This window comes from Trachemys scripta, chromosome 1 (genome assembly GCF_013100865.1).
Source record: "Trachemys scripta elegans isolate TJP31775 chromosome 1, CAS_Tse_1.0, whole genome shotgun sequence".
NCBI lineage: Eukaryota > Metazoa > Chordata > Testudines > Emydidae > Trachemys > Trachemys scripta.
Genome location: NC_048298.1, coordinates 29,176,299 through 29,188,570, shown reverse-complemented (window position 1 = coordinate 29,188,570; position 12,272 = coordinate 29,176,299). Strand labels below are relative to the sequence as shown.

The following is a 12,272-nucleotide window of genomic DNA, read 5'->3' as shown; positions in this document are numbered from 1 at the left end:
CGAATGCAGCATCGTCCCTGGACTGCTGTACCAGTGCGTAGTGAGCTGCAAATGTGTGGACTGATGACCAAACTGCAGCTCTACAAATGTCCTGGATCGGAACTTGAGCCAGGAAGGCAGTCGAGGAAGCTTGGGCCCTCGTTGAGTGAGCGGTGAGGTGCGGCGTTGAGACACCGGCTAGGTCATAGCAAGTCCGGATGCAAGACGTGATCCAGGAGGACAGGCATTGTGAGGAGACCGGTAAGCCTTTCATCCGGTCGGCCACTGCAACGAAGAGTTGCGTCGTCTTTCTAAACTGCTTTGTGCGGTCAATATAGAAAGCCAGGGCCCTGCGTACGTCCAAAGAATGCAAACGCTGGTCTTGGCGAGTAGCATGTGGTTTAGGATGGAAGACTGGGAGAAATATATCCTGATTCATGTGAAACGGTGAGACCACCTTAGGAAGAAAGGCAGGATGTGGGCGAAGCTGCACTTTGTCCTTATGGAAAACCGTGTATGGGGGCTCGGATGTAAGCGCCCTGAGTTCAGAAACGCGCCTTGCTGAGGTGATGGCTACGAGGAAGACTGTCTTCCAGGATAGGTACAGGAGTGAACAGGTGGCCAGTGGCTCGAATGGAGGCCCTGTGAGCTTGGAGAGAACCAGGTTGAGATCCCACGTCGGAACGGGCTGACGTTGTTGTGGGTACATCTGGTCTAAGCCCTTGAGGAATCTAACGACCATCGGGTTAGAGAATACCGAGGACGCGAGTTCCCCTGGGTGGAAGACCGATATAGCGGCCAGGTGAACCCTAATTGAAGATATCGCCAAGCCCTGCTGTTTTAGGGATAGGAGATATTCCAATATGAGAGGAATAGGTGCCTGTAACGGGGACTTGGCTCGTTGTTCGCACCAACAGGAGAACCGCTTCCACTTGGCCAAGTACGTGGTCCGTGTCGAAGGCTTCCTACTGCCCAGCAGAATCTGCTGGACAGAGTGCGAGCATTGTCGCTCGCCTGGTTCAACCATGGAGCAACCACGCCGTGAGGTGGAGTGATTGTAGGTCGGGGTGACATAGTCGGCCGTGGTCCTGAGAGATGAGATCTGGACACAACGGAAGCGGGATCGGTGTTTGAACCGAGAGCTCCAACAGTGTGGTGTACCAGTGTTGCCTCGGCCACGCTGGAGCGACTAGAATTACTTGTGCCTGGTCTCTGCGCAGTTTGAGCAGCACCTTGTGGACCAGAGGAAATGGAGGGAAAGTGTAAAACAGGTGGTCTTTCCAAGGTAGAAGAAACGCGTCCGATAGAGAGCCCATAGCTCACCCTTGTAGGGAGCAGAACTCGTGGCACTTCCTGTTGGCTCGAGATGCAAACAGGTCTACCTGGGGAAATCCCCACCTCTGGAAAACGGAATAGATGATGTCTGGACGAATTGACCACTCGTGCGTCTGAAAGGACCTGCTGAGTCGGTCCGCTAGTGTGTTCTGGACTCCAGGAAGAAACGATGCCGTGAGATGGATCGAGTGGGCGATGCAGAAGTCCCACAGGCGAATGGCCTCTTGGCATAGAATCGACGAACGTGCTCCTCCTTGCTTGTTGATGTAAAACATGGCCGTGGTGTTGTCGGTGAGAACTAACACACAGCGGCCACGTAGGAGATTGAGAAATGCCTGGCAAGCCAGGCGCACCGCCATCAGCTCTCGAACATTGATGTGCAGGGCTAGTTGCGGTGCGGTCCACAGGCCCCGGGTATGGTGTTCACCGAGATGGGCACCCCAACCCAGAGATGAAGCGTCTGTGACCAGGTGCACAGAGGGTTGCGGGGCGTGAAATGGCACTCCCTCGCAAACCACACTGTGATCCAACCACCAGGTGAGGGGGGTCAAGACCGAGTTCGGAACCGTGATCACCATGTTCAGGCTGTCCCGATACGGGCGGTATACCGATGATACCCAGGCCTGGAGTGGGGGAAGCCGAAGTCTGACATGCCTGGTTACGTACGTGCAAGAGGCCATGTGACCCAACAGGGCGAGGCACGTCCTCATTGTGGTAATCGGGAGGGTCCTGAGCCCTCGAATGAGGCTTGTGATGGTATGAAAGCGATTGTCTGGTAGAATAGCTTGAGCACATCTGGAGTCTAGGACTGCCCCAATAAATTCTATCCTCTGGGTAGGCTCTAGAGTGGATTTCTCTTTGTTGAGTAGAATGCCCAACTCGTGGAATGTGTGTACTATTATGTGGATGTGAGCTCGAACTTGCTCCCTGGTGCGACCGCGTACCAGCCAGTCGTCTAAATACGGGAACACCTGTATCCCTTGCCGACGAAGGTATGCTGCCACGACAGCCATACATTTTATGAACACTCTTGGGGCCGAGGATAGGCCGAAGGGAAGGACTGCAAATTGATAGTGCACCTTGCTTACCACGAATCGCAGGAAGCGCCTGTGAGGCGGGTAGATTGCTATATGAAAGTATGCGTCTCATGTCGAGGGCGGCGAACCAGTCTCCAGGATCCAGGGAAGGGATAATGGTCCCCAATGAGACCATGCGGAACTTCAACTTTACTATGGATTTGTTGAGTCCGCGTAAGTCTAAGATGGGTCGCAGACCCCCTTTGGACTTGGGGCTCAGGAAGTAGCGGGAATAAAATCCCCTGACCCTTAACTCTAGTGGAACCTCCTCTATGGCCCCCATAGACAGGAGCGTAGAAACCTCCTGTGTAAGAAGTTGCTTGTGAGAAGGGTCCTTGAAGAGGGAGGGGGGGGAGGTGTGGGAGGGAGGGAACGAAGAAAACTGGAGAGCATATCCCCTCTCCACCGTGCGAAGGACCCAACGGTCCGAGGTTATAAGGGACCAAGCACGGTGGAAATGGGAGAGGCGATCCCGAAAGGAGGGGGCTAGATCCTGGGTGATGACTGGGGCGCCGTCCTTGACCGCACCTTCAAAAGTTCTGCCTAGGGCCTGAAGGTGGCCTAGGTGGCCCCTGGTTCTGACCGGGTTGAGGGCTGGTCAACCTTCTCCTACCACCTCGTCCCCGCCTTCTGGCAGAGTCCTGTCTCGGACGAGGCGGGGGGGGGGTAGAACCTCTGAGGCTGGGGCCGAAATGGCCTGCGCTGGGGTCCCGGAACATGCATCCCTAGGGAGCGCATGATTGTTCTCGAGTCCTTGAGGCTCTGCAGTCGAGAGTCCGTCTTGTCCGAGAACAACCCGTGTCCTTCAAAGGGTAAATCCTGCAGGGTTTGCTGCAGTTCCAGAGGCAAGCCCGAGACCTGGAGCCAGGAGACTCTCCGCATGGCGATACCTGAAACCAGCGTCCTCGCAGCCGAGTCCGCTATATCCAAGGAGGCCTGTAAGGAGGTCCGTGCCACCTTCTTACCCTCCTCCACTAAGGCCCCGAACTCTTCCCTGGAGTCTTGGGGGACCAACTCCTTGAACTTCCCCATAGAGTTCCAGGAATTAAAGTTATAGCGGCTCAAGAGCGCCTGCTGGTTAGCCGCTCTAAGTTGCAGCCCTCCGGCTGAATATACCTTACGCCCAAAGAAATCGAAGCGCTTAGCATCCTTCGATTTGGGCGCTGCAGCCTGTTGACCGTGGCGCTCCCTTGCATTCACCGATGACACCACCAGTGAACACGGCTGGGGATGAGTGTATAAGTACTCATAGTCCTTTGAGGGGACGAAGTACTTTCTTTCCACCCCTCTGGCTGTGGGTGGAATAGAGGCAGGAGTTTGCCATATCGCAGTGGCATTAGCCTGGATCGTACGAATCAGGGGCAATGCTACTCTGGATGGGGCATCCGCAGAGAGGGTGTTCACAATGGGGTCCTGCACCTCCACTATCTCCTCTGCCTGTAGGTCCATATTACGTGCCACCCTACGTAATAGGTCCTGGTGTGCCCGAAGATCTATCAGGGGCGGACCTGTGGCCGTTGTGCCCGCCACCGCCTCATCTGGGGAAGATGAGGAGGATGCCTCAGGTGGCAAGGGATCTAAGGGCGGGTCCTGTTCCAATGAGCCCTGGAGCGGAGCGTCGCCTGTCCCTGGGTCCAGGTCATCAGGTGGTGTGGGCACGGGAGCCTCCATGCCCCCTGGGGGAGGGCGGGAGATGGTGTCTTCTGGAGCCCTATGCTCAGAGCGTATCGAGCGAGAGGCTGATGGTGGAGCCCCCTGCGCTTGGTGATACGCCCACGGGGTCCAGAACGACCAGTGTGTAGGTCCCTGAGCGGGATCCTCCGCTACCTCCTGCCAGTGGCCCATGTCCGCCTCAGCGGCCTGCCCCTGAGGGGGGTATGCCGATCTCGAGGCCCCATCGGAGGAACGGGACACCGATCTCGAGGGCCAGGGCGGTGCTGATCGCGCCGAAATTAGCTCCGGATGGTATGGTGCTGCTTGGTGCCGCTCCGGAGATGACCGGTCCCTGTGCGGTGCCGGTGAGCGGTACCGAGATCGGGATCGGTGCCGATGACCACGTCGGTGCCGAGATTCTGATCTGGACCTGGATGAAGGCGACCGCGAGTAGGCACGGTGCCGGAAGCGGCCCCTCGAAGCCAAGCGTCGCTCGTACCGGTGCCGGGAACTACGTCTGGAGTTCGATCGGTACCGATGAACGTAACGGTGCCGGGACGTAGAACGGTGCCGCGACGAGGATCTTGGCCGCGAGTACGAACGGTGCCGAGGTGATAGTTGGCGCCGGGACTGCAAGCGGCATCGGGACCTGCTTCGCGACCTGGAGCGGTGCCGTGGGTCCGCTCCCTGAGATGGTGGGCGCACCAGGGCAGGCTTGCCCCTGGATTGCACCGGACGAGGAGCCAACGGTGCCGGTGGTTGGAGCGGTGCCGGATCCGTGAGAGCAATAAGGTCTCTCGCCGTCGCGAAGGTCTCTGAGATGGATGGGAGACAAGGCTCCACCACTGATGGAGGTGGTGATCCAGTCCGCACTGGACTCAACGGCCTCGGAGCCGGAGTCGACGGGGTAGCAGGCACCTGCTTTTGGTGGTCTAAAGGCGGACGCGGCTCTACCCCCGGCACCGGGGGAGCCGGCGTCTTCAGGACAGCAGTCTCCTGCGCCTTGCGGGATTTCTTATGTCCCGGGGACAAGGATCGGCGCCGAGGCACTTGTGGCGGGTGCGGTGCCGAAGGGGGCCGGTGCCGCGGAGGCTTGTCCGACTCTACCCGCGGTGCAGAAGCAATCGGTGCCGCAGGGGCGCTGCGCACCGAGGCGCTTGGTGCCGGGGCCTGACGCGCCGATGGAGTGTCTGGGCTAAGTGCCGCCTCCATGAGGAGTTGCCGAAGCCGAAAGTCCCGCTCCTTTTTGGTTCTCGGTCTGAAGGCCTTACAGATCTTACACTTATCTGTTTGATGGGACTCTCCCAGGCACTTCAGACACGAGTCGTGCGGATCACTAGTGGGCATAGGCTTAGCGCAGGACGCGCACTGCTTAAAGCTGGGAGCCTTGGGCATGAGCCCGGCTATGCGCCGGGGGGAAAAAGGGGGGAGAACAACCCCCTTTAATCCCGTCTAACTATCTACAACTATTAAAAAGTAAAATGAACAACTATCTAACACTATACAACAACTACAACTATCTACAAAAAACAGGATAAGCTAGGGAGAGTGGAGAACAGCTATGCCGCTCTCCACAGTTCCAACGACCGTCAGGGGCGGTAAGAAGGAACTGAGGGGGCGCCGGGTCAGCTGGGGTATATATCCAGCGCCATGAAGGCGCCACTCTAAGGGGCGCCACAGCCGACCCACCGGGTGTTGCTAGGGTAGAAAATTCTCCGACGATCGTGCACGCGACGCGCGCACACCTGATTGGAATCGATATGAGCAAGCACTCGAAGAAGAATTAATGATGATTATAAGTAAATTTAATAAGACATTTTAGCGATTTTATGCTCTATGAAATAACTGCTTGAACCCAACACTGGTCTACGTCAATAGCTTTCAAGACTGTATGTTGTGCTCCGTTAATGCCTGGAACATCTGGTACCCAAAGAATCTATAAATCTCTTTAAACTGTTGACTATAAGCCTTGGTGGTTCTTGGTAAATTAACAAAACTTTTGATTGATTAAGAATAACTAAGGTTATGTCTACACTTAGAGCTGGGGATGGGATTCTCAGCTTGCACAGACATACTTGCACTAGCACTCCTTGAGCTAGCATGCTAAAAATAATAGTGTAGCTGGGGTAGCACAGGGAGTGGCAAGCAGTGGCATGGGCTAGCCTTGCTGAGTACATACCCAGAATTCAGGCAGGTTTGCACTCAGCACAGCTAGCCCATGCTACCAATCACCACTGTCCATGCTACACTAATATTCTTAACATGTTGGCTCAATGAAAACTAGTGTGAGTATGTCTATGTGACATGGGAATCATACTCCCAGCTCCCAGTGTTGATATCCCTAAGTGTCCTGATTTGAAAAGTACTGTCTAAAGCAGGGGTGGGCAAACTACCACTCGTGGGCCGGATCTGATCTGTCCCTGCAGCCCCGGGGGCAGAGGGGAGCAGATGGTTCTGTGTGCTGCCCTCGCCTGCAGGCACCACTCCCTGCAGCTCCCATTGGCCAGGAACAGGGAAACGCAACCAATGGGAACTTCGGGGGAGGTACCCGCAGGCGAGGGCAGTGCACACACCCCTCTGCCCCCCTCTCCCCAGGGGCTGCAGGGACATGGTGCCAGGAGGGGAGCAGCACGGGGCCAGGGCAGGTAGGAAGCCTGTCTTAGCCCCACTGTGCACCGCTGCCACCCCAGAGCCGCTCCAGGTAAGCGGTGCTGGGCCAGAGCCCGCACCCCAACCCCTACTGCACCCCTCCTGCATCCCAACCCCCTGCCCTGAGCCTCCTGCCGCACTCCTCCTGCACCTCAACCCCCTGCCATACACCAACATCCTGCCCTAAGCCCCCACCACACTACTGCTGCACCCCAATCCCCTGCTGCACCCCTCCTGCACCTCAACCCCCTGCCAAGCCCCGTCGCACCCCGCCCCTTCCTTCACCCTAACCCCCTCTCCTGAGCCCCCTCCCGCACCCCAAGCCCCTACCCTGAGTTCCCTTGTATACCCTGCACCTCTCCTGTGCCCCAACCCCTTGCCCTGAGCCCCTTCCTGCACATTGCACTCCCTCCTACACCCCACACTCCCTTCTGCACGCCAATCCCCTGCCCCAATGGCCCTGCATGCAATTTCCCCACCCAGATGTGGCCCTCGGGCCAAAAAGTTTGCCCATCCCTGGTCTAAAGTATGAGATGACCTTAGAAGAACCTAGTGTTGATTAGTTAGCTAATGCTCTCTGGACTCAATATTAAATTTCACTCAAGTATCAGCTAAAATATTTACTAAATTGGCCAATCTAGTTTGTTAGATTTTAAAGGTGAAATCTAACTGGCACCCAGGCAAATTCATAAATTTGCCCCCTTCTCCCGCCTTCATTTTTACACCCTATTTGATTATCTGTAGGATCCTTCAGTTAGAAGATTTTGCCTTTTATACATGTACAAATTGGGACACAATTAGTCCCCAAAAAGTGGGACAGATGGAAAAAGAGGACTTTGGTGTGGGATTCTTCTGGAGCCAACAAGTCTATCATGTCCTCAGACTGGATGCCTAGAAGCAGCAGTAATTGTTTGTCAAGCTACTGCAGCTGAGGGCTAGGAAGATTATCTCTCCCTCCTCTTTTGGCGTTTAAAGGACCTTCCTGACTATTTGGGCTTTCTGTCTATAACTTAATCCTGATGAAGACTACTGAAACTGCTCCCTTGAACATGAAAGTTGTTTGCTTTTGAAAGCTGGATGACCCAACTGGTAGAATATTTTTTTCTGTTTTATTGCCTGTTGTGATCAAAATACCAAAAAATACATCCGAAAAAGAGGCCAGAATTCACTATTGTACTCTCAAAGATTTTCTGTATTGCAAGGAATTCAAGCATACATACAACCACAAAACAACTTTGTTAAACATACAAGAAAAGTTATTAAAAATTGAATTCCTATGTATTTTCTTACCAAAGCAAATTCATGTGATACTCTTCCATCTGGGGGCAGCTTAGCCCCAAAACCTAGAGCAGGAAACATTTTGTCACTATCATAATCTTGAATGATTTCACCTACTGCTTTCAGTGCCATGCCATAAGCATTCAGTTGGTACGGGTTCATATAGTGGAGCGAGGTGGGCTGTGCAGGGTTACCTGTTAAAACATAAAGATCAGATGTATCTTACAATGGATTCACTTGGGAATGCAACTCAGCACTGAAGCCGGGAAAGTGTCCTTTTTCCAGGGAAAATCCAAGATCTGCAACTTGGTAGACTAGACTATCAAATGACAGAGTGGTCACAGAATTGACTCTTGTCCGGAAGATGTTCATTGCAAATATTCTCACATAAGTCAGAAAAGCTCACTATTTCACAAACATGAAGAAGGAGATTTGAATAAAATTGGAACATACAACTGAGTATTCAGATAGGGAAAGCAAAATGTTTATTAAAAAGGCACAAATTTTGCTTATGAGCAGATAAATGATTGGGCCTAGACATTACAGCACCTAAAGTGAATAAAACCTAAGAACTCTATAATCAATATGATAATGCAGCAAACACCTTTACTTCAAAGACAAATGGATATATGAAAAGGAATCTCACTGACAAAACAGAAAAGGTTACTGGAACTCAATACAAGGGTGGGATTCAAACCGACAGGTAGAACCTGCAGCTTGTCAGTGATGCTCAAGCTTTGACAGACCATGAGTGACTGACATACTAAGCTAAAGATGTAAGCATTTGATTGTCCGATTTCTCTTACCACCTCTAAGTATATACCAGTCAAGATTAGTTTTACTTATACAAAGATATGCTTTCATACCATATATATTATTCTTGATGAGCATCTCTCTTACTTTTCCTAATAAACCTAGTTTATTTAAACTTCTTGTGATCTTAAGACTGTTTTGGGATTATTTACAGAGAGCTATTCTGTGAGAGGTAAAGTAACCTTTTATCTCTGAGGAGAAGTAATGAAGGGGATCTGTAACCTAAGTCCATTCAAGATTTTTGTTCAGAAGCAAGGAGTAGAGATCACTGTTTTATAAAAGTGCAACCAATGCCAAGGTTGTGTTTGACCCAGTACATTACAAAATCTAATGACAATGACCAAGAGTCAAGTTACAGGGGCCTAAGGTAATAATATGTATTTATAAGTTGAAGACACTACATAAAGGTTTTCTTTTTGCTCAGGAAAGACAACTCCTGAATTTTCTTAAATTCATCTGCCATAGTCTTGCACTGCTTTTGTAATGCTAGGGTGGTTGTGATTCATGATCATGTAAGCAGTGATAACCCCTCCCGCCCCTGATGCAAGTGGTGAAAATGGGAGAAGTCTTGGCTCTTTTCCCAAATGCTTTTGCTGGCATAGCTCTGTTAATGCACAGGGAAGCACACCAATTCACTCCCTCTTGCTACTCATGACTGAACCTTTAATTTATGGGATAGCTTGATTTGAAAGCTCAAACCTTCCCCTCCAAAAATCTCAGAGCAGACAAGCATTTTCAAATTTTTCTTGAAAAAAAGAGTTCAACACAAATTATGAATTACCCAAGTCTGCGATGCTCATATTTTAGATGCCATTATCCAACAGTTACCAATAAGTGAGGTTTGTGGGGCTGCAGCCAAAGAAGGAAGCACTAAGACATGCTTTCCCTATTTGTAGGATTACCATACGTCCGGATTTTCCCGGACATGTCCGGCTTTTTGGGCCTCAAATCCCCGTCCGGGGGGAAATCCCCAAAAGCCGGACATGTCCAGGAAAATCGGGACATGCAGGGCCGGCGGTGCTGGGCGGGCCGGGGGCCGGCGGTGCTGGGCCGGGCCGGGGGTGCTCGGCCGGGGGCTGGCATCCCAGGGCCCTAGCCGACCCAGGCTGGAGACGCCGGGGGGGCCAGACTGGTCTGCGCCTCCTCCCCCCACCCCCGCCCCTTATCTGCTTCAGGCTTCCCACGAATCAAATGTTCGCGGGAAGCAGGGGAGGGGGCGGAGTTGGGGCGGGGACTTTGGGGAAGGGGTGGAGTTGGGGCGGGGCCCCGTGGAGTGTCCTCTTTTTGGACACTCAAAATATGGTAACCCTACTATTTGCATCCCTGGAAACCTGCCCGTGGCTGGTGCTTGGTGCATCATAGCACTTCCTTCTCTGGCAGCACAAAACTGCCTGTGTGGGTGCAGCCAGGGAAGGAATCGCTGAGGTGTATCAAGCCCTGGGAGAGGTACTGTGCAGCCTTGTGGGTCCTTAGTACTCCTGCTCCCTGTGGAAAGCCTTGGCAGCTGGGCTGCAGCCCCCGTCTTGTCAGAGTCCTGGTGCTGCAGGATGGGAAGGGAGTCTGCAGGCAGAGTAGCAATGGGGTGGGAGACTGCAGCCCAGAGCTGGGGCTTTACATAGGAAGCAGGGATTCTGGGGGCCTGAAGGGCTGCATGGTACCTCTCCCTATACTTTCTGGGGCGCACTCTGCCCTGGCACCAGGGACCCAAGCACCGCATGTTCCAACCCTTCCTTCCCTGATTGCAACCCTGCAGCAAATTTCTAGTGCTGAAGCCAGGGAACAAAGTGATGGGACATGCTGAGCATTGGCTGCAGGCTGCTTCCTTCCCTGGCTTCAGCTCACAAACCTCCCTGTGTCAGGGGCTTTTTACAAGCGGTGGTATTAGGGCCCCATAGGGCTGCATTGAAAAAAAAAAATTCAATCAGTGGCATATTAGTAACCAGAAGTTGTCAATATCATGATTGTTAATAACCGGCATCCACTGTACATGTTTTATGTTTCACTGTACATGTACATGTCTTTTAAAATATCAAAATTATTTCCCATATGTGCTAGCGGAGCACAAGGTATTCACATTTTTAAAAGTAGCCTTTAATTTTGGGTAGGACTGTCAAGAGATTAAAAAGCTTAATAGCTATTAATTGCACTGTTAAACAATAATCGAATACTATTTATTTAAATATTTATGGATGCTTTCTACATTTTCAAATATATTAATTTCAATCACAAAACACAATACAAAGTGTACAGTGCTCGTTTTATATTTATTTTTGATTACAAGAATTTGCACTGTAAAAAACAAAAGAAATAGTATTTCTCAAATCACCTTATACAAGCACTGTGGTGTAATCTCTTTATCATGGAAGTTGAATTTACAAATGTAGAATTATGTAAAAAACAAACAAACCTGCATTCAAAAATAAAACAATGTAAAAGTTTAGAGCCTGCAAGTCCACTCAGTCCTACTTCTTGTTCAACCAATCGCTCAGACAAGCAATTTTGGTTACATTTACAGGAGATAATGCTGCCCTCTTCTTGTTTACAATGTCACCTGAAAGTTAGAACAGGCGTCTGCATGGCACTGTTGTCGCCGGCATCACAACATATTTACGTGCTAGATGCGCTAAAGATTCAGATGTCCCTTCATGCTTCAACCACCATTCTAGGGGACATATGTCCATTCTGATGACGGGTTCTGCTCGATAACAATCCAAAGCAGTGCGGACCGACGCACGTTCATTTTCATTATCTGAGTCAGATGTCACCAGCAGAAGAATGATTTTCTTTTTTGGTCGTTCAGGTTCTGTAGTTTCCGCATCGGAGCGTTGCTCTTTTAAGACTTCTGAAAGCATGCTCCATATCCCGTCCCTCTCAGATTTTGCAAGGCACTTCAGATTCTTAAGCCTTGAATCGAGTGCCATAGCTATCTTTGGCAATCTCACATTGGTATCTACTTTGCTTTTTATGAAATCTGCAGTGAAAGTGGTCTTAAAACAAACAACATGTTCTGAGTCATCATCCAAGACTGCTTATAACATGAAATATATGGCAGAATGCGGGTTAAACAGAGCAGTAGACATACAATTCTCCCCCAAGGAGTTCAGTCACAAATTTAATTAACACATTTTTTTAACAAGCATCATCAGCATGGAAGCATGTCCTCTGGAATGGTGGCCGAAGCATGAAGGGGCATACGAATATTTAGCATACTGGCACCTAAATACCTTGCAATGTCAGTTACAAAAGTGCCATGCAGATGCCTGTTCTCGCTTTCTGGTGACATTTAAATAAAAAGAGGGCAGCATTATCTCCTGTAAATGTAAACAAACTTGTTTGTCTTAGCGATTGGCTGAACAAGAAGTAGGACTGAGTGGACTTGTAGGCTCTGAAGTTTTACATTTTTTTTTTTTTTTTTTTAGTGCAGTCATGTAACAATCTACATTTGTAAATTGCACTTCCACGACAGAGATTGCACTACTCTACTTGTAT

At 50.9% G+C, this 12,272-nt stretch overlaps 1 protein-coding gene across 3 annotated transcripts in view; it reads right to left on the bottom strand.

The window, feature by feature from the left end:
• Nucleotides 1-12,272, bottom strand: part of CPNE8 (copine 8) — a 263,816-nt gene that overhangs the window by 62,009 nt on the left and 189,535 nt on the right. For 2 of the 3 annotated variants that reach the window (XM_034766915.1, XM_034766928.1), the window contains one exon: nt 7,983-8,164. In XM_034766915.1, the coding sequence (XP_034622806.1) occupies nt 7,983-8,164 (182 nt within the window). The remainder of the gene's footprint in view (nt 1-7,982; nt 8,165-12,272) is intronic. The other variant, XM_034766921.1, reaches the window with a different exon arrangement.